Genomic DNA, 23,052 nt, shown 5'->3' with positions numbered 1-23,052 from the left:
CCGGCGACCTCCTCCCCGAAGAGAACCACCGTCCTCACTTCTATAGTTTAATCTGCTCGTGAACTTCACAGAAATAGTCCTGCAGCCATCATTTGCCTGTAGCTTCTTCCACGCGACGTTGTGAACCTCCTCCCTGTTGAGCGTGGCTGCAGCTCACTGCCATATGGCCCTACACGCCGTGAACGTATCACAACTTACTCAGCCATGGCACTGTTGATGGCTCGGGTTGCTTCCATTTCCCGGCGATCACAAACTTAACGCTGCTCTGGATATTTACAGCTCATCGGTCTTTGGGTTCACCTATCCATCTACTTCTGTTTGGTGTGAACCTTGTAGCGGAAATAACGGGTCATGGGATACGCTTGCTCATCTTCAAGTTTAGCAGAAAATGCCAAATTGTTTCCCAACGTGGTTATAGGGTTGTGCCAATTTACACTTCCACCAGCAGTGTTTGCCTGCTCCACATCCTCACCAACAAACACGTGGCGTTGCTGGTCTTATTTTTAGCTCTTCCAGTGGGTAGTGGTGGTATTTCGTTGTGGTTTCAATTTGCATTTCCTTGATTACTAGTGAGGTTACATACCTTGACATGTGTCTACTGGTGAGATGGGGATCTTCTGTGCAGTGCTTGTTCAAGTCTTGTGCCCATTTTTGACAACTTTTTAATTGCTACGTAGTTCTCAATCTATTTGGGATGTGAGCCCTTTGTCACTTGTATGTTTCAAGTATCTTCTGTTGCCTTTTCACCAATTGTGACTTAATTTTTTAAAAAGTCCATTTTTAACAGCTTATGTATGCAATGTAGTTAAGAAATCTTACCCCATCTGTTGTGAGGCTCTATTTTCTAGAAGTTTTCGCATTTTGTTTTAAAAAAAAAGTTGCTAATATTTATTATTTAGTTTTGAGAGAGAGACAGAGTGTGAGTGGGGGAGGGTAAGAGAGAGAAGGAGACACAGAATCTGAAGCAGGCTCCAGGCTCCGGGCTGTCAGCACAGAGCCCGACGCGGGGCCCAAACTCAAGAACCATGAGACCGTGACCTGAGCTGAAGTCAGATGCTTAACTGACTGAGCCACCCAAGCGCCCTGGGAATTGATATTTTTATATGGTACAAGGCAAGAGGTAAGTTTCCTTAACCCTCTACAGTTATTCAGTGGCCTGTGCAGGATTTGTTGAGATCACCCTCTCCCCATTCTCTGCAATGCCATTTGAGAAAAAAAGGTATCAAATGTCCACAGATGAGAATCTGTTTTTTGGACTCTATTCTGCTTCTTCGTTCTATTTACCAAGTGCCAATACAATCCTATTTTAACTAATCTTGCTTTTCAGTTTTGATATTCATCTTGTTCTTTCAGAGTGTCTTGGCTTTTCTTGGCTTTTTGCATTTCCTCGTACATTTTACAATTTACTTAAAGATTTTATTTTCTAAATCTTTGTTGCTGGTATGCAGAAATTCAATGAACCTTTGTATATTTACTTTGTGTTCAGCAACCTTGCTATATTCACTTATTCTAACATTTTATGCATAGATCTTTTCTTCACTAGCTACATGAACTATCCTGTTGTCTGCTTGAGGTCTTCTTTCCCAGTTACTGCCCTTCTCTCTCTCTCTCTCTCTCTCTCTCTTTCTTGATGTATCTCATTGGCTATTTCACCTTTCCAATATACGGGCGAAAATAAGTGATGAATTGGATTAACCTTGCCTTATTCTTCAGTGTCAAAAGGAAAAGTTTCAACATTTCTTCATAATGTTCTCTATTTGCTGTAGGAGTTTTTGTAGATATTCTTTATCACTATAAGGAATTTCCTTCCTATTCCCAATTTGCTGTTTTTACTAATATCATGATTAGATGTCAAATTTTGAATGTAACTTACTTTTTCTGCATGAATTGATCATGATTTTAATCAATGCAGTGATGTTTATGGACATTAAAAAAATGTTACGCCGATCTTTCATTCCTAAAATAGTTATTAATGTGGGTAGGCTCTCTGGATCCGTGTTCATGCAGAGGATTGGACTTCACTTTTCCTTTCTTCTAATAAACTTTGCAGGTGTTGATACCAAGGTTGTGCTGCCCTCACAGAGTGAACTGTTTCGTGTTCCCTCTTTTTCTGGAAAAGTCTGTGTGTGATTGGTGGTATTTCTTTCTAAAATGTTGGTAGAATTTGTTGCTGAAGCTATCTAAGTGTGAGTTTCCTCTGTGGAAGTTTTAAAGATTAAACATTTAAAATATTATACTTTTATAAAATAAAATTTTAATTTGGGGCACCTGGTTGGCTCAGTCGGTTAAACATCCTACTCTTGATTTTGGCTCAGGTCAGGTCATGACCTCATGGTGAGATCCAGCCCCGCGCTGTGAGTGTGGAGCCTGCTTGGGATTCTCTCTCCCCTCTCTCTCTGACCCTCCCGTGGCTCATGCATGCTCACTCTTTCACAAAATAAACATTAAAAAAATCGTATTTTTATTTCATTTTGTTTAGCTTTTTTACAAAAACTGATTTGTCCATGTCATATGTAAGTTCAGATTTATTAGCATAAAATATTCACAATATTCTTTTAGGGACTTTTAATGTCCAGAATATCTGTAGTGATAATATTTTTCTCGGTGCTCTTTCTTCTTCATTGACACAGCTTTATCAGTTTAATTCATTCTGAAAACAAATTTTTAAATGTTCATTTTTGAGAGACAGAGTGCGAGCGGGGGAGGGGCAGAGAGAGACACAGAGAATCTGAAGCAAGGTACCAGGCTCCAGACTCCGAGCTGTCAGCACAGAGCCCGACGCGGGGCTCGAACTCATGAACCACGAGATCATGACCTGAGCCGAAGTTGGATGCTTAACCGACTGAGCCACCCAGGCACCCCAATGCATTTTTTTTTTAGAATCAATTTTTGGCTTTATCTTTTTTGTATGTTTATTTTTTTTTTAAATTTTTTAAATTACGGCAGTTATTTCCCGTTTAATTATGTTCTGTCTCATATTACTTTTTTTTCCCCCGTCAACTGTGGGTTTAAGTTATGTTCATACTACTTAAGGATGTTTAGGTGACTCATTTTCTGATGTGTTTTCTCACATGCGCACTTAAGGTAATAAATCTCTAAGAAGAGCTTTAACTGCACTCCACAAACTTTGTATGATTTTCATTAATGCTCCCTTAAAAATGTCTTCTAGTTTTCATCTCTTGGTTTTAACTTTTAGGTATTTGAGAAATAGGTTAGTTCCTAAAGTTGTGGGCATTTTCTAGTTATTTGATATGTAGCTTAACTGTTTTAGGGTCAGAACATACTATGTATGACTTTCATCCTTTGAAATCTGTTGAGATCTAATGCACAGCAAAATGACAAATACGGTAAGTGGGCCCACATATGCTTTAAAAGTGTGTGTATCCTGCAGTTGTTGGGTGCGATGTTCCATAGACATCCAAGAGGGTCAGCCCTAATTGCACCGATCAAAACAATATTCTTAGGGGTTGTTTTTGTTGACTTATCTTATCACTCACTGAGACAGAACAGACCACTGCATGCTGGCCATATGACGACTCCAATCTGCAGACTGGGGCAAGAACACCCCCACGTGGTGGTGGTCAGTAGACACTGGCTGGGAGTAGATGGTGGCAGCTGCAGAGAGAGAGGGGGGGAGGAGGAGGGACAGGCAGGCAGGGAGGGAGACAGATGCAATCACCACTTAGTTGACTGAAGGAAAGAATCACCTAAGTGAGACGGTGTTCATGTTAATTTTCTCTTGCTCCTGCCTCCTTGGCGGTATTTCAAGCCTAAGGTTGAGTTCGGAGTTTCAAATGTCTTACCCAAAACTAAAACGCTCATTCTCTTTCTTCTTAGGCTGTAAATAGGGACACTCGACCTTTTTACTGTCCTGTATGTCTCTTACCCCATCTTCTGTATTTTCCATCATTTTGTCTCTTAATGGTTCATTTTGGGTATTTTTGATTGGTTGGTCTTCCATTTGCAATTTCTATCTTTCGTGGTTAAAGTCAACTACTGATTTCTTAGTTTTGGTTGTTATTTTTTTCAGTTCATGAATTTTCATTTGATTTCTTTTCATAGTGTGTCCTGCCTCTGCGGATATGTTCAAAGTCAATCCTCAATGGTCTCTTTTGTCTCTTTAAACATAATGAACAAGGTTGTTTTAAATTTCTGTTTGAGGACTCTGTTATCTGGAGCCCTTCTGTGTTCATTTTTATTAGTTACTAATGGTTCTTCCTAATTTCTCATTTCTATTAGTTACTAATGGTTTCTCCTAATCATACCATGTTGTCTTGTCACCTCATGTTATTTTTGATTGAGTGCTAGAGAACATATATGCAAAATTATACAAATAACTTGAGACTTATGGTGGTATCTTTTCCCAGAGAGGATTCACCTGGGACGGCAGTAATTAATCCAGGATGTCTGATGGCACAGCATACCAGGTCTCTCAGATTCAGTTTCTGGAGCTGAAAATATTTGAAACTCAGTGCAGTCTCTCAACCATTTACTCTTCTGATGTAGGCCTCTAGGGTCCCATCTAAAGAAAGAGAGGTCTACCAGGCAATAGTCTCCATAGCCTGGGTTCCTCAAGGCTGTGATAAGCACCATAAGCCACTCTGCCTCTCTGCTTCCTCCTCTGAAATGACAAATATCTACAGAAGAAAAAGTGGCCCAAACACCAGACTAATCTCCCAGCCGCTGTCTATTCCTGGATCCCGGCCCCGTAATTTTTCACTGTATCTGGTTAGCTGCCTGGCACCTTCAAATAGTGGTTTAAACATATTCTGGCCTATTATTTTTTAGTTGTCTTCAGGAAGGCTGGTCAGAACCACCATGGATTTGGAAGTGCCCTCTTTCCTGACATAAATAATTCTCCAAGAAAACTTTCTTTAGCCCCTTACCTTCCTTCTGAGACATCCCATCGTATGCACCCTAAAACGCAAATAAAGCTCTATGCACCAAGATGTTCACAACAGCATTTATAGTGATGAGAAAAAGAATACAAAATGTTCTAATAATAAGACAATGGTTAAGTCCACTATGAACATTCTGATGATACAGCCACTGAAATTCTTTTCATGAGGGCTTTTTAACATATGGAAATATCTTAAGCTGTCATGTTAAGTGTTGGCCTACATGGAGGCTGAAAATGTGGGCTACATTTTGTTACAGTAGGTCCTCTTCTCTATCCACACTCCTGCCCCCAGACAATCTCATTTACCTCCATGGCCTCAAATATGTTTACATGACTCCAAACACGGATTTCCAGCACTGGCCTGCCTTCTGAGCTCTAGTCTCGTATACTCAATTACTTTTTTAAAGTCCTCTCCATTGGGAGGTCTCAAAAGCATCTCAAACTTAGTTTGCCCCAAAGAGAATCTTGGTTCTCTCTGCTCCAAACAAAACCCACATCAGAACTATTCTCCACGTCACACTTTTCCACTTTGGTGAACATACGATCATCTACCCGGCTGCTCAACAAAGCTTTAAAGAGTGATTCTTGCTTCCTTCGTTTAGCCCATCCTCAACAATCCACCCACAGACCCTATGAATTCCATTTCCAACACACAGACCAAACGCAAGCCCGTCTCTCCACGGCCACTGACCCGCACGTGTCTAAGTCGCCATCATCAGCAGCCCCAGGAATTATGTCTCAGCTTCTGCCTCTTCCCACTGCAATTCACTTTCCACGTGGCAGCAAGAGCGGTCACTGAAACACGTGAAGTGGGTCTTCCCATTCCTCTGCCGAATGCCACTTCCCAATGTACTTCACGCAAGACTCACATCCCCCCATGGCTTCGGAGGCCCTGCGCGGTCGGACTCCTGCTTACCCCTCTGACCTAGTCGCCCTCGTGCCGCTGCTCTCTGGTCACCAGGCGCTGGCCCCATTAGCCACCCTCCTGGCCGCTGCCCACGTGGAGCTTGCCATCTGGGGGCCTGGGTGGCTTGTCGCGGTCTTGCGAATGCTCTGCCCCAGCTCTCAGAAAGGCCCCCCCATTCGCCATCTGTATCACCGTTTTCTTCACGGCACTCGCTGCAGTACGTGCTGCCCTTGCTCTTGCTTCATCGACCTGTTTCCTTGCTAATTTCCTGCCGTTCTCATCAGAACGGAAGCTTCACAAGCGCATGGACCACGTCTGCCTTCGTTATTGCTGTGCCCCCCGGAAACTTAGGCTTAATTTAGGTTAAGCAACTTGCTCAGGACCACACAGCTGGCAGTACGTGGAGCTGAGATCTAACCTAGGGTTTTTCTAACTGCAAAGCCCATGTTCTTCCCATGGAGCGCCCCTTGCTCTACGTCCTGAGCCACGATCCGGGCAGTTCCGCTACGTTTATTTTCCATGCTTCCGGGAAAGAAGCTGTATTTTCTTCCTCACTCCTTCGCCTCTAATTAACTACAGCGATTAATCATTTAAGCGTTTGCTGTCTGCAACTCAACTTCCTCATCCACGAAATGGGATCGGTACTAGCACATACCGTATCACTGCCGGGAAGATTATATTACTAATGTTTCCAAAGTGCCGAGAGCATTGCCTGGTACACAGAAGGCACCGTGCAAGTATCTGCTGAAGACATGAAATACCTTTGTGAGCACCCACTGTGCATCCAGCACTGTGCAGACGGGGGCAGGAGAAACGGTGCCGTTTCTGTGCGTCCACCAGATATGCTCCCGGTGAGGGTGTGAAGGGCCTGTCGATGCACGTCACAGCAGTAAGAAGAGAAACGGGCAGTAACGAATGCTTACCACCCGGTGCACTCGTTAATTTCGACCCTGGGACACTCCTATGGGTCAGCGGTATCAGGAGCCCCACGAGCGGGGAGGAAATGAAGGCACGGAGCTTACAGGGTGTGCCCAGAGTCACACAGGAGAGAGGCGGGGGAGCTGCCACCCTTGTGCTCACTTCAGTCTGTGCCTTTCAACCACTGCGCCTCACACGGTGGCGGAAACAATCACACCCGTGCTACAAAACATCACGCAAACTCTCGCTCAACTGATGTAAAATAAGCACGACACAGCTGCGTGAAAATGGAGGACGTGTATTGTGTTGTTTAAACAACAACAACAACAAAAACGCACTTAACCTAGCATTTCCGACTTAAGGTTTTAATTGAAGCAGTGATCAATTAATGAAACCTCCAAGAAGTCGTTTCCACTGGCACAACTGTCTCTGGTTGTGGTGAGGGAAGTCTGATGAATGACTTAATACCATAACCACTACATTTATAGGAAAAACGTACCTTTAAAATTCACGTATGTTAGGGGGCGCCTGGGTGGCTCAGTCGGTTAAAATTCATGTATGTTATACAGGGTAAATCAAATTTATACTGTGAAGTATCACCTAAATAAGATCTAACTGAAAAAAATCAAAATAAGTATATTGAAAAAATCTGTAAGGAAGAGAAAAACATACTATATCATATAACTCAAGGGGGAAAAAGTGAATTTGGAAAACAAGGATTTTTCCTATATGGGCCTTTGTGGCTGAAACAATCAGGACCTTGGACAGCACCAAAAAAAAAAAAAAAAGTGCTCCTTTCCTGTCCCCACGCCCCACGCCCTCCCCCCACCCCCAGACTGGACTGGATTTGTATTAGATTTTAAACGTTAGGATTCTTTTGTATTAGATTTCAAATGTTAGGTTAAATGTCAACTTCTCTGCATTTTACAGTTCTGTCTTAATTTTAATGACTCTCATGTAGAAACTGGTTCCTTTACGTGCAGAACTTACTGATGAGGAACATGTATTTTAAAGTCTTTCTCCTGCAGAGACCGGCGTTTCTACCACAACGTCTTTGTTCATTCATTCAGGGATGGAAATAGAAAGACAGTAATGACATTCGAATGACATTCAGATCCCAGGTATGGTGAAAAGAGCAGGAAATTGATGCCTTCGGTAGATACTGGGCGCAAGATACACACACGTAAGATGTTGATTTTTGATTTAAAATCTACTAATGGGCAGCCCAAATGACCCCAGTCATTTCTCTTTATCCTGTTTTGCAACATGGGCATCTTTTAGCAGTTTCCAAAGCTCTGCGGCTAGATTCACAGGTTCCTGACCAAAAATGTGTCTCCATGTTAGTTTCCCAAACAACTCATAAGCAAACCTACAAGATGTATTAAGGTGGAGAAATATAAATTCTTATATTACTAAAACTGTGAAAAAATTGTATTTTTGAAATATCAGCGTCCATTGTGAACGAGTTGAACGAAACCCTTCTGCAAATACCTAGACTCCGTATCAAGCAGAAAAGCCTTCTTTTATAATGAAACAGGCTGAAAAAAATGCAAGTGCTTTGCTGGTTTGCTCTTGGAAGCAGCAACACGGTCGCCAAACTTGCTGTGGCCATTCTGTCCCTTTACAAGTGCTGTAAGGCTGGCCTGCCTTCCTTTCTTCTTCTTCTAAATGACTGATGGAGGTGGTGATTTAATCCCCTGCAGCATGTACAACGAAGCTCTCAGAATCGCCAAGCCCTTGGGTAGAGGGCAGGGGAGCTGTTGGCCGTGCGGGAGGATTAACCGTCCAGGGCATCCAAGCAGCCACAATGCAGCCGTCAGCATGTTTTCACTATGCAAGCCCCACATTTCCTAGTTAGAAAACACACAGCCATTACCCCTTTCTGTGTTCCCACACAAGGCTCCCTTTTGTTTATTTGTGTTTGTTATTATATGGCTTATACTGCATGTTTGTTTGATTCCACTGGTGTGCATACATCCATTGAGAGAAGAAGAAAAAGAAGTGTCTATTGCAAACTTGTTAAAAGGGAAAAGGGACTCCCACTGTTTTTTTTTTTCCCCCCCTTTGGAGGGCCTCTATTTGAGAACAGGATGTTAACTCTTTGTGTCCCAGAAAAGAATGACTTCTCTGTGCATTTCAAATTTTGAAAAAAGGCTTCTTTACTGATGGAATGTCATAAATGAGAGAAAAAACCGTTACAGATCACCACAATTCTGGAAGTTGACGTTGCTTCAGAAATCGAGAGTACATTAGCACGTGGGACAACTTTTATTTCATTCTGAACATGCTTAAGCTGTCTGTACAGAGCAATTTACGTATGGCTACAAAAAAACTTAGAAGCACTTTATTCTAGAACAATCGGTATTTCTGTAAAACTTCTGGCTGGGTCTTCGTTGTTTTTATTTTGGAAGATTCAACAGGGACTGTGCAAAATCTAGACAGTTGAGTAACATGGCTGTTCAAGAACGTTTTATGCATTCGTACGTGACCTCCCTCTGGAGCTCTCTGCTGGTTACATCAATGCTCTGGGCGGCCTCAAAGATTTCAGGGCTCGTTTAACCACCTCTAACAGGAGTACGTGTATAGAGAGAAAAGGACAGAAATAGACAGATGTAGGTCAAGCTAACTCCTGGTCCCCAAAACTACTTTTGCAACTCCGGAAAGCGGAGCCGTGGCTGAAACGTGGAGTGGCTTTAGGAGACAGTGCCTTTGACAAAAACTGAATGAGACGTGGACGTCCCTTAATCCTGTGGTCCTAGGCACAGAGTGCCCTTCACGGAGGAGGCATGAAAGTGGGTAAGAGGCAGGCATGCGCCTGTGAGAACAATGGGTCTGGAGGTCTAGTTCCCCGGGGGATTTGGAAAGAGAAGAGTTAATGGCCCTCACGCTCTCCCCACTCACTCCCTGTATCGTCCCCACAACGTTCCAAAGGGCTGGGCTCAGTGACAGCACAGCCCAGTCCCTAAAATGAAGAGGGAGCTTCTCTATTCTTCAGCATCTCTCGAATTAATTAGCTGGAAATGAGTCTTGTCAATGTTTTGGAAAGGCAGAAAGGGTGAAAAGAGATTGCTAGAATTAATCACAGTGAGAAACCTACTTCAACTGCCTGCCAGAGTTCAGAAAACCCAATGAGCAGAGAAGAAAAGTAATCAGGCCGACCCGCCATCTGAAGGAACAAATGGAATCCGAGCCAATGCCCCAGTCTTTGCCGAATAAAGGGATACGCCCTCCAGGAAAAGAATTTATTATCTGCCGCCACAGTAAGTACAGTATATGACTTCAATGCACACTGTATCCATGGGGACAAAGGAAACCGAACGGTTACGTTTCTAAAGCAAAGAGACCACAAGATACTCAAGTTACTTTCACTTTCGAGCTCATACACATCTAACTCTATTACCTAAGATTCATGGATGCCTGAATTTGTACTTAACAAATCTTCAAACACTTGCAATGTTATATACTGCAGAAGATGGAAAGTCCGTGAAACAGATTCCCAAAATTCAGATGCTTCAATGGAGAGTTCATTCACTAAGAGAAAAAAAAGAAAACAAAATTGCAGATATAACGGATCTATTTCTAAGAATCACCCAAGGGAAAACACACACACACACGCACGCACACACGCACACGCACACACACACACACATGCACACACACGCAGGCACGCACACAGCTGAGGGAGGGACCTGAAACAAACCATTCCGCAAGACAAAGGGGGCTTACCTGCATCGGCTGCCTCGTCAGGAAAACCCAATCGCCGTCAGAAACTTTTAGACCGCACAGAAATTTTGACATGCTTTTTGTGTATCTCCCCCCCCCCCAGACGAGTCGGAACTTCTCATTTTTAAGAAAATGGCAGCTTAAAGCTTGACCAAAATGTTATTTGCGATTAAACTGAGGGCTTTCTTGGCCCTCTGAGAAGGCAACACGCTCCCATCCGGGTGCTCGGGAAGAAGCTCTGCCCGTGGGCAGGGGAACAGGGGGTGGGGGCTGCTTTGCACAAACCGGCTGCTCCCCCGGCATACTCACCAGCGGAGGTGTGGCACTGGTGGATTTCAGAATCAGCCTGTCACCCCTCTTCTCAACTTCCAAACCCATCTTTTTGAGCAGGGAGGCGTCGGCCAGCCCCTGCTGTTCCATCTTCGCGATCAAGTCTTGGTTCTGACTGTTGTCTTCTGTAAGGTTTCGGATGGCATACACCACCCACTGGGTCAGGACTGGAAGTGGGGTGAAGGAATCTGCCAACACATTTTCCCGGTTCAGGAGTCCACACGAGCACTACTGGAAAGGAGGGGGACGAACCCGGCACTGGCGAACGAGCTCCTCCTGACCATGAGCAACCCAGAGGGGGAACTGACTGAACAGACGTGACACAGGAACCGTACAGGTATGTCCCACGTGCGTGTGCATGTGTGTGACATCCAACAGCGGGCACACAGACGTACTTACTTAACCAAGACCCGCTGAATGAACGAGCAAGCAAGCAAAAGCTGGGAGTAGCCACGTCTGAGGTCTATGATCACACACACACACACACACACACACACACACGCGCGCGTTGGCTAATGTTACGGAGCCACCGGGGAAAGAATAAGAACACTACAGCATTAGTCACAAAGATGCCAAGTTAGAAGCAGGCGAGAGGACTCATCTTGTTGAGAGCAAGCTCGGTTATAAGTAAGAATTGTTCCCTAGGAGTCACCATGGCACTTCCCTCATTCCGCCGCATTTGAAAGATGAAGCCAGAAGGCCTTTGAAGGATTTGCTGTATTTAGTTTGAATACTTGCGCTCTCAAGAAAGCATCTCATCCCCTCGGCCTTGCTGGGCCCCAGCCCTAACTTGGCGTGCAGCCTGCACAGCAGCCTTCACAGCAGACAGAAGAGAGCCTATGAAGACGACAGAATCACTGCATTTCCTGAGGTCTTTTAGTGACCAAGAGCTGTGACAATCTCAGGGAAGCATTAAGTTGCTGCTGTATGTTGTTCTACAAAAAAACTATAGAAGTTGCCTCGGGTACCAACCAGCACTCGGCGCTGGGTCCAGGGATGCGTCAGAGGTGTCGAACACGGCGGGCCTGGCACCTTCTGTGGTTCCGGAGGGAACATCAAACACCTGGGGTGGGGCAGATGCTTTCTCCAATAAAGAAAGGCCTCCCTGCCCACCATCGGATGGAAGCTGGCAAGAAAAGCAAACCCTTTCCCCGATCGCCAGATGTTTCCTGTGCAGGCATTTCTGGTGTCAGAATGGGGGCATCTGTGCCCCCAAATTGTATCAGGCTCTCCAGTCTGAAGGGTCAACACTTCTGACCCTGTCCCAGCTCCCAGCATAGTGGTGAGGCCGGTGCTCAGACATTTCTAGCTCCCTCAACTGGACACAGGAAGCCACAGAGAAAGGCTGCAATACGTATAAAGGCTCTTTCTTGTGGTGTTTGGGAAAGAAAGTGAATCAAACGGTTTCCCTAGTTCGAGAAGCTAAAGTAGGGGCATCAGGATGGCTCAGTCGGGTAAACGTCCGACTTCAGCTCAAGTCACGACCTCGCGGTTCTTGGGTTTGAGCCCTGTGTTGGGCTCTGTGCTGACAGCTCAGAGCCTGGAGCCTGCTTCGGATTCTGTGTCTCCTTCTCTTTCTCTCTGCCCCTCCCCTGCTTGTGCTCTGCTCTGTCTCTCTCTCAAAAATAAACATTAAAAAAAAAAAAAAAAGCTCAAAGCAAAATGGTAAAAAATAGGCTTGTCCACCAAAGTCAGACAAACCGAGGCATGGAAAACGTGGCAGTTTTAGGTTCAGGACGTGTCTTCTTGGGGTTAAGGGGTTGCTCCGTCCCCGTCCCTCTGACACACCCACGCTGGCTCGCAATCCTGACAAGGTCTTGGAGTTCCTCATGGCCTCTGCGCTCCCCTGCTCACAGACAGTCCACACCGGCCCACCTCTCCCGGAGGTGGCCTCGGGCAGTGCCGAGGCTGAGCAGACGTCTGCTCGCCTCTGGAGGTTTATCATCAAAACCACTTGTGAGTATAAATGACTAACCTGTTCCAGACGGCACAGAACAGGAATTGTGGACACCCGGCTGATGCTGATTCTAGAATTAGTTGTCCCCCTTTGGTGGCAGAACGCCCATTTGCCACTTATCGGTCATCCTTCGATGACAAAGCCCAGGCCCTTCACAGGGCTGTACTTCCTTTCTGGAGATCGAGTCCGTACAAACATCCAGATGCATAAAGGCCTAAATTAGAATTTCCGCCCCTTTTCCACAATCACCGAACCCCCCCCCCCTCCCTCCACACTCTGCGCCCGTATGAAGAATAAAAATGAGAATCCTGGGTGACAAAACTTCTGATGCGTTAGCGAATTTCTGAACAATGAATTGTTTGCCGCAAGTACTTTCTCATCCAGAATGACCGCGTTCTACAAACTCCTCACTTTTTGTACCAAACGGGGGGGGGGGGGGGCAGTGATCAAGAGATCAGATTGAAGGAGCAAGCAACGGAAGGGTAAATTCAGGCAAGAAAATAAATACATACGCTTGAAGAATTTTGGTTCGTGTGTGTACGTCCTGAGCGCTAAGTGACAGGAGTGGAGTCCTTCTTTCGAAAGCTTCCTGTTAGTTAATTCACTGCAACAGAACCGAACGCAGGAAAACTGAAGTCTCACTGAGAGCTCCTACAGACGGGGGCGGGAGGTGGGGCGCTGGCTCGGCAATGGAGGGATCCCATGCAGCCCGGACACTGCCAGATCAAAGGCGGAGCGTCTCTGCAGCAAAGAACCATCGTCCAGAGCTTCAGGGATCCAAGCGCGTGTGACGGGGAAACGACCCCCCCCCCCCCCCCCCCCCCCCCCCCCCCCCCCCCCCCCGTGGTCGCTGCGCACCCTTCTTGCCGGGCGCCCTTCGCGTCCCGGGCTGCCTCTGAGCGCCGTGAGTCAGGCGCGCTCACTGCGTGTCTCCGGCGGCTCTTCCAGGTGCACTGCGCCCACCTGACTGTGACGTTCGAGGGCAGGAGCCGCACCAGATTCACGTCTATGCCTCCAGTCCGGCTCCAGGCACGAAGTGAGTTGCGGACTTTGGAAGCCATGACTGTCTGTTTCTACCTGTCCGCCCAGACGCCCCGCGAACTCCTCGGGGGCAAGTGCGATCCGCCTCTGTTCCAGGCACAGTGTCGGGAGACGTCTGCGGGACCTCTGGCCAAGGCGTGCTAGCTCCCACCCGCCACGTGGGTGGGGCCGCGGTGGCACAGCAGTGACCCACACAGGCTGTGCTTTTCCTTCCGGTTCTTGGTGTGGTTTGCTGACTCAGGGCTTTGCCCGGCGGAAAGATCAGATGAAAGAAACCCACTACAAATGCAACCCAGGCGAGGAAGCTGCGTGCGTGGTGTCGATACAGGGTACGGGACAAGAGACACCGGGAGGATTCCCACGTGGGCAGATGAGAGGGCAGATCTCAATCACGTGCGTCGTGGCGAGGCAACCAACGCGCCTTGTGGAAGCGGTGCCACGGCAGCTTAGTGGCACTTCACCCTGGAAGCGCTTGGAACCGAAAAAACCCACGCGCCCCCCCGTTCTGCACGTAGCAAAAGAGGAGCCCAGAGGAGAAGGAGAGGGGTGAAGATTCCCGGCGGTCAGAGCGGGCGGGGGCGCTGCTCCCGGCTGGGCCAGCACGACTCCGGGAGCACAACGCAGCCGCCGTGAACTTCTCGAGGGACCGATTCGCGGCACAGCCACGCAGCGGACAGCCTAATGTAAGAAGCAGTGAGGCCCGAAGCAGAAAAGGCACGTCTGTCTTTTTCTGCAACTGGTGTTCAGGAGGCAAGAAGATGTGTGTGGACGGAGTGGGGGGTCGGCAGAGGTAGGGCCACACGCTGGAGTCCCGCTCCTTTGCACGCCCTGAAGATCGGAAATAACCGAACGGCAACCCCCCAGCCCCGACTTTTCACATAAACGTATGTTTCCCACTCTCGTCAATGAGAAATCGTATTTCCTCCTGAAGGAGGATTTCGTGAAGTTCGAACACGGAGCAAACAGGAAAGGCCCGCTCTGCTTCTCCACCCTCGGTGAGCACCCACACTCGGGGTCTGTGTTGTCCCACCTATAAATTAAATGCCACACAGACATGCTCTCCTTTGTCCCTATTTCCAGGGAGAACGCTTTAGCACTACTGCCTAGGGGCTCTGACTTAATCATAATTAAAAAACCAAATTTAGCGGTCGTGTCTTTCACAAAATTTGAGTTGAAAAGAGAAAACACTGAAACAAGCCCTTACAAGCGGCATCTCACGCACACGAGCCTGGCTCATGAATATGCATGGCTCTCCTCGTTAGCGGCTGTGAAAGCCCGGAGCCCTGGGCAGCCTGCGCAGCCCTAGACAGCCCGAAGGGTCGCTAGGGAGATTAAAGGGAGTCCCAGTTAATATTCACATTGCCCTCTTGTTCCCTCTCTAAAGAGACAGACAGAGAGAAAGAGCGGGGGGGAGAAAATTAAACATCTTCTAAAGTCTAATCCAACCAACACGTGAAGTGCTTTATTGTGCGCCTGGCTTTAGAGAGACAGCTTCTAAAGTTTCCATAGCTACTGCAAATACAAGGCGTGAGCCTGTGCGCGACAAGACTGCCCTGAAAGAGCCTTGCAATCAGCACTCGAGTGAGGACTGCACAGGGCTGGCCGGCTCCTCGACAGGGCACTCTGGGGTCTGGACACAGGCACAAAGGGGACAGTGGCAATGAGCACCCCAGAACTGCCGTGCTTGGGAAGGAGGCTCCTCTCGGGCCCAGAGCCGCAGCCCCGGGCTTCGGAAAGACCCAGCTCAACACCGAACCCCGCGGCCTTGGACAAGTCGGGTGATGAGGTGTTCGTGAGGCACAAAAATGTAGGCCGGGAGACAGTGCGATCCAGAAAATCTCCCAACACGGATGTGACGAACCAGCAGACTGACGTGCCAAATTCACTTTAAAGGCAGAGAATTAAAACACTGCAGTTGGAAGTGTCCGATGAGAAAGGTTCCATCTAAGAAGGGCAACATCCGTTCAGTTCTCAGAATCAGACACCTGTGTCCCCAAACGCAGGGCCCGGGAGGACAGGGGCTCCGTTCTGGTCACCGCTCCAGCTCTGTGGCCGGAAGGATGCTGAGGACAGCGGTCAGCAAATTAGGGCCTGTGTTTTTGTACGGATGCAAGTTGACAATAGTTTTTATATTTTTAAATCATTGGGGGAAAAAAATCAAAAGCTACTACTAACTGGTGACACATGGAAATTATCTGAAGCTCAAATTTCAGTACCCATAACCAATGAAGTTTTACTGGCACTTTATTCATGCCCATTCACTGACCTACTGACTATGGCTGCTTTCATGTTCCAACGGCTGAGCTGTGGAGGTGTGGTAGAGACCGTCTGGCTAGCAAAGCCAAAAATATTTACTAAATTTAAACCTTTACAGAAAAGGTTTGCCTACCTCTGGCCTAGAACACGGAAGGCACCAATAAATATTTGTGGAGTGAATAAATGAGCTTTTTAAAGTCCTGGCATTGAAAGACTTACATTAGTAGGGTGCCTGGGTGGGTCAGTCAGTTAAGCGGCTGACTTTAGCTCAGGTCATGATCTCACGGTTCGTGGGTTCGAGCCCCGTGTCGGGCTCTGTGCTGACAGCTCGGAGCCTGGAGCTGCTTTGGATTCTGTGTCTCCCTCTCTCTCTGCCCCTCCCCCTCTCACTCTCTTAGTGTGTGTGTGTCTCTCTCTCTCAAAAATAAACAAATGTAAAAAAAAAAAAAAAAAAAAAGAAAAACTCACATTACCTAAATCAAAACAATTTAGCTTATGTTAAAAGATTTTGATAATGTGTGTATACATACTATCTATGTAATATCTATGATACTTTATATGTTATAAACCTGTACATGCACAGCATACATCTATATTTAACATCTTAACATATACAATACGTATATAACAAATGTAGGTACTATATACATAGGATCTACATTTAACTTTTGCTTTTGGGATACATTTTGAAAAATTATTTTTAGACAACAAGCCCAGTGATGGCATGGGATTTACGTACTGCCTAACAAAGTCAGCTATTTCGCAGGGCACAGAGCATAAAAACCTTTTACAAAGTTGGTGTGAGAACAGGATGTTCGATATGAGGCGAACCTACTTGATCAGGTTTTCGGGTTTCACAAAAACCGTGTAATTACCTGCCACGTTATAATATTAAGGTTTTTGTAATACGAAGCTACGGTTCTGCTAAAGATCAGGATGCTTTCAAACGACTTCCGTATCTAAACTAGCATCTTCACGGAAGTGGTAAAACTGAAGAATTTTTCAGAGTGCCAAGAAGCAGCTCAGTTTAAAATGCTTCTGAAAACGCTTTCCCTTGCTAAAAGACAAAATACTTCTAAACATGCCGATGCTGTCAGGCAAAGGACGAGCAGGCATCGAAAGGGCGGCTTCTCTTCCCGCGGCAATGGCTTACTTCCGACTTCCTCCTAGCCACACAAGTCGGAGAACCTGCACGTGTCGGGGGGTGTTCTGGGGGGCCCCGCTTCCCAGGCCCTCACCAACCTCAGCCCTGCTCTTCACGTACTGACTTTCTGAGGGGAGAAAAGTGGCGTCTCTCAAACTCCTGCCCCGGGATCCCTGGCCTCCCCCGAGGCCTCTGCCGGAGGACGAGGACCTTGTCCAAACCACAGAGGACGTCCGAGTGGAGGTGGTGAAGGAGGAAGAGCTCACGATTCAGGGGTTTCTGGAGGGTGAGGGGCACCCAGCTGCGGACAGACGAGGGCCGGCGGTCAGGACACACCTGGAAAACACGGCCACCGTTCCTTCCCTTCCCGGGGCAGCACATGCTGTTCCTGCACGGACTGACTCGACCTCCAAGGGCCAACATACTTCCCTTTCCTTCTGCCTTCATCTACCATAATTACCTTCTGCTCTTAACTCTCATTATGTCATCCGGCTAACCCCATGCTCTTCGCCGTCAGGAAATTAAAGCAGAAGTTTCTGCGGTGCGGATTCTATCCGGGGTCTCCCCGCCTGGCGCTGGAAGCCTGAGTGTGCCCAATAACCGCCACAAACCGCCCAGCTGGCTCCCTCCTCCTTCTCCAAATTGTCGGCCTATCTGGTATCTGATTTCCCTCCGCACTTCTGTATTTTCATATGAGGGAACATCTGTGGTTCAGGCGCTCCAGCGCCGTGCGGATCCGAGCCGTTCGAGGCTCTGCCGCATGTTGTGTCCCGGCGGCACCGACAAATGAACGCGTGCGTCCTTGCTCATTTACCAATTACTGGCTAATTGTGAATCCTGAGCGTGGTCACGGGAAGACTGACCCGGCTGGTGGGGGCGGGGGGACAGCTGCCAGATTGGTAGATTACAGGCCACAGTCTGGAGAATATGAAATAATTCTTGTGTTTAGCACGAGCTCCAAGAAGGGGCAGGAAGGAGTCATCCCGGAACCACCCCCTCTGCAGGCAGGGGCCGTTTCCTGGCCTCTGAATCCCCAGGGGACTAGGACGTCACAGGAAGAGCCACAAGGCCCAAGAACACAAACTGCCCAATTCTGACAGAGCTGTGTCAGACACTTTCTTCCTGGGCTGAACCCCGATCAGCACCTTCTAGGTGATTCTGGAACAAAGGGTGCATTCTCTGTCCTTGGTAGGCACGATTTACTTTCCGCAAGTGGAGCCTCTACAGGGGAGACCCGACACTCAGCACCTCACGGGCCTCTGCTCCTCTCCCCCCACCTCAGGTGGCTCCGCGTCCCCAGCGCCGTCACACGCGTGCGGACGCGGTCTGTCTCTTGCCCCCCACCCCCTCCACACCAGCCGGGTTAGGAGCGCTTGGTCCTTGACAAATCCCACACGTACAAAGCCCAAGCCTCCGAGATGAGCAAAGTGACACCGGCCGAGTGACAGGAGGAGGAGGAGGCCCCTGCCCTCTGTCACCACACCCGCTCCCCACCCCAGAAGCTCCTGCGGCCGAGTGAGGGCTGCGTGGGTAGCTCACAGCCGCGGGGTTTTGGAGGTAAAGGCTCCGAGGGCACTGCGACCAATTTCGTACACGACACAGTCTGGAATCACTTGACTCACCACTTGAAAGCACAGTGTGGCACGGGGCGGTCAGAGCGAGGCGTCCACATCCCACGACAGGTCTCGGGATCAGAAACGGCCACCACCACTTCTAACTGAAACCACACTAAAGGCTTCTGGGGCCGTGAGGCGGTTCCATGTGCATCTGGGGCCGCACTCCAGTGTCCCCTCCGAGACGCCGGGCGAGCCCCTGCTGTCCCATCTCAGCGGGGCCTGGCACGTGGCGGGCACGCAGCACGCGCTCGGTAAGCGGCGCAGGAAGAACCCCCCCCCCAGGGCCCATCACGCTGCGCGCTCCCCTCCCCGGGCCCCCCTCCCGCGCCCCTTCTCAGGCTGCGGTCACGGAGTGAACCGGACCCCTCCCACAGAACGGGTGATCACCTGCGTGCCGGGACCGCCAGCTTCGTCCCCGCAGCTCATGGCGCGCGGAAGGAGAGACGCTTTCAGCGTCCGTGGGACGGATGCCCCCTGCCCGTCTTCTACCTACTTCGAAGCTCTCCTGGGGCAGGTGGGCCGTGAGTGAGAGGTTACCGAACACACGTGCGCGGGGGCCCAGCCCCACACGAAGTCAGCCCTCGCGCTGCAGGGCAGCGTTCGTCGGGGAGATGCACTCTGGACACGACAAACTCCTAAAGACACCGTGCTGCCCTGGTACTGCGATCCCCGCTCGGGGCCGGAGCCAGGGTGGGAGGCGGGCTCGGCACCCACCCTCGCGACCACCGCGCCACCTACTTCCGAGCACTCGTCCGGGAGCGTGGCCGACGAGGAGGGAAGTGGGGGCGGCGGGGGGCAGGAGGCGGACAGAGCGGTTCTTCCTGTGGCTCAGTCTAACCGCAAGCCTCCTACCTCTGCCTCCAAGTCAGTTAAAGGGACGGTGGGTCTGATGATGCTTGAAGTAAGGTCGCTTTCTCTTCAAGGCATCCCGAAGGACAAAATAAGCTTGCAGAGATTAGAGTGACTACCTCTGCGAAGCACCCCTGGAACTAGCTAACGGACAGTTCAAGGAGCACCAGCGGCTTGGTCGGTCGCGTGTCTGACTCTTGGTTTCGGCTCAGGTCGTGACCTCACAGTTGATGAGATCGAGCCCCACGTTGGGCTCTGTGCTGACACGGAGCCTGTGTGGGATTCTCTCTCTCTGCCCCTCCCCTGCACACATGCACGCGCAGTCTCTCTCCCCAAATAAAGAAATAAACATCAAGAAAAAACAGTTCAAAATGAAATTAGTATTTGGAGTAGAAGTGAGTAGTCTCAACTAAATCACAGAAAATGAGTGTCAGTCCAGCGCTAATGAAGTCCGAAGTTTACACAGCACAGCTAAGGGTCAGAAATCCTTCTAGGAGAGCAAGGCTTCTGCTTCAATGACAGACAAACAGTGTGGGGGTTCTGGTAGATTTCAGACTAGACGAGACGCAGCAGGTGCCCCAGACGGTGTGTTCACAAACCGCACGTGCCAGGGGCCTGAACACGTTATCACTGTCACTGGTCGCCCGGGACGGTCCGCTCCACGGGTCACCGTGCTGGCTTGTCTCCCCCCACCCCCCCCGACCCCCCCCAGCTCCCAGAAAGTCAGCGGTCAAGAGGGGTGGGCCCGCAGACGCGTCCGTTTCCCGCCCACACTCCTCCGCCCCGAAGCGAGCGCGTGAGCGGTGGTGTTTCTCATCCTGTGCTGTCGGCTTCCACTTCTCTCAGTAGCAGGGGAACGAAGGACAGGGCACAGACCCGGGAGCCCACTCATCCTGGTTACGGGAGGAGCTCGGCCGTGTCCGTTCCAAAGGGAAGACCACTCGGCAGAAATGTATCACGCACAACTGCCTTCCACGCTAACTGGAAAGAAGTACCACGGGCCCGCTGGGCTATTTATATGAAGGCCAAGCTGGTTGTGGTGGTGACGTTAAGTTCTAAGGTTCTTCCCTGACATATGTCTCTCTTACAACTTCTAAAGTACCGGCCGCCTCACTCTGGGGAGAAAAATCTCATTCCGTTATAGAAATCTAATACCCGAACGTGTTTTTCCTCCTCTCTGCAAACAATCTGCTCCTTGAGCATTATACTGGAATTAGCACGGGATTTAGATCCAAACAAAGATGCAAACGGCTGATCACACACCCGGCTGTCTGAAGAAGTCAGCCACGATCTAGTCGCTCGTCAGCAAATGTGAAGACACCACACTCCATGCTGGGAAAACAACAGTTCCCAGGATGGTCAGGTCCCCGCCCTTGTGGCATCTGCATTCTAGAGACTGACTCACCGGACAAGGGCGGTGGGAGGCGGCCTCTCCGAGGAGGCACCACCACTCTCAGACCCACAGGCTACAAAGAGAGGGGTGTTGGGGCAGAGGGCTGCGGGCCGTGCACAAGCCCCAAGGCATGAAGAAAGGTCCGGGGTCACCTCTGTGTCCGGAGAGTGGAAAGCAACAAGACAGACCTTGCAGGGGATCGGGATACGGTGAAGAGTCTGTGTTTTACTCCAGTACAATTAGAACCTGGGGCAAGAGCGAAGTAGAGAAATCAGGACCCTGTCTCGGGTAGCTGTGTGGAGCGTGGTTTCGAGAGGAAAGTGTGGGAACGGGGGCCCAGGAGGGGTCCACCGAGGCCAGAGGAAGGTCCTGGAAAAGGACAGACCTGGGCTCAAATTCCAACGCGGCCACTTCATACGATGCGCGACTTGGGGCCAGTTTACACAACCGCAACAAGGTAGAGCTGGTCAGGTCACATGTGAGGACGGCGGGAGGGGACGTCTGCGTGTGTCTTGCCTGGCCCCCGGCACACCTGAGAGACAGCGCGGGGCCCCGGGCAGGCTGTGGAGCCCCCGACCCCTCTGTCAGGCCGGGACTTCATTACCCTTTGCCTTGGCTGCTTCATCCATTCGTGGGGGGGGGGGGGGGGGGGGGGGAGGGAGACCATGCCCCGTGTGTCAAACGATCACAGGACCCACATGAAGCTCTTGGGCCCTGGAGTCAGAAAGTGCGGGTTCTAAACGCCAGGCCTGCTGCTCAGGAGTGCGGGGCCGTGGCCAGTCACGACCATTTCTGCCTCAACTTCTTCTTCTGTAAAATGGGACAATGACAGTATCTGCCTCACAGTGGTCATGACATTTCAGTAAAATCCTAATGCTTGGTGTGAAAAAGGCTAGTTCTATTAGAAACATAGACAGTTACAGGGGCGCCCGGGTGGCTCGGTCGGTCGAGCGTCCGACTTCGGCTCAGGTCACGATCCCCCGGTCTGTGGGTTCGAGCCCCACGTCAGGCTCTGGGCTGATGGCTCAGAGCCTGGAGCCTGTTTCCGATTCTGTGTCTCCCTCTCTCTCTGCCCCTCCCCGCTCATGCTCTGTCTCTGAAAAATGAATAAACCTTAAAAAAATATATTAAAAAACAAAAGCAGCAGCAGCAAGGCGGGAGAAGGAGGCCAGGGACCCTCACATCATTTTCTTGCTGAAAACCCGTTAGGATTTCCTGGTGTTTCCTACCCACACTCCGAAGTGCTTTCGGAGAGAAAGACAGAAGTCGTTTTGATTCTGACATAACCCGGTTTCTCTCAAAAACTGGGAAAATGTGTTGACTTTCTATAGGTTGTTCCGGTCCCGAACCGGGAAGTACAGGTTGTTATCTGCACGGGGCCATCATTCTGTGAGCTTCCGTAAGAACGTAAAACCAGGCCGCTACCCGAACATGAAGACGAGAATCTCTTGTAAAAACTAAGGCCGGTCGCAGTCGTGTGAAAAATCCCAAGTGCAGGGTTGGGTCCCGGCTGTCAAACGGTCCTCTTCGGCCCGGCTTCCGTCCACCCGTGAGGCTCTTTCGCAGCACGGGGCTGCTTCCAGTTGCACTCAGTTAACCCTGAAGAGAAGATCCGTCCGCCCCTCAAACGGCCTTTCCCGGCAGCTCGCAGGAACCAGCTGCCATTGCCGGGACGGCCGGGGCGGCCGGGGCTCAGCCCACGAAGCTTGCTTCACCTCTACCTGGGAGGGAGGTTCGGACCAGAGGACAGAAGAGCGTGGAAAAGGGGACATCTGGAAGTGAGCTTTCTTTTTCTATTTTCTGGATTTGCGCGAGCATCCAAGGTGAAGAAGGGGTGGCCACGAGGATAAGAAAGCCTGAGGATCTGGAGGCTTTCCTTCCCGACTGCGGCCCCCACGCCTCACTCCTGTGAGGCAGGCCCGGCGTTTCCTCCAAGTTCCTCGGGGCCCACGTGGTTTGTCGGGAGAGACACCAGCAGGCTCGGGTCGCGTGCTGGTGGCTGGCGCGGCCTTCCTCCG

The 23,052-nt window shown here is 49.6% G+C and overlaps 1 protein-coding gene across 1 annotated transcript in view; it reads right to left on the bottom strand.

Moving 5' to 3' along the window:
• Window positions 1-8,974: 8,974 nt before the first annotated feature.
• Window positions 8,975-23,052, bottom strand: part of ATXN10 (ataxin 10) — a 167,064-nt gene continuing 152,986 nt past the window's right edge. The window contains 2 exon segments of the mRNA XM_043562909.1: window positions 8,975-10,256; window positions 10,758-10,945. Of these exon segments, the coding sequence (XP_043418844.1) occupies window positions 10,254-10,256; window positions 10,758-10,945 (191 nt within the window). The 3' untranslated portion in view covers window positions 8,975-10,253.

This window comes from Prionailurus bengalensis, chromosome B4 (genome assembly GCF_016509475.1).
Source record: "Prionailurus bengalensis isolate Pbe53 chromosome B4, Fcat_Pben_1.1_paternal_pri, whole genome shotgun sequence".
In the NCBI taxonomy this organism is placed as follows: domain Eukaryota; kingdom Metazoa; phylum Chordata; class Mammalia; order Carnivora; family Felidae; genus Prionailurus; species Prionailurus bengalensis.
Note: the sequence above shows the minus strand (reverse complement) of the source record. Positions and strands in the feature narration are given on the sequence as shown.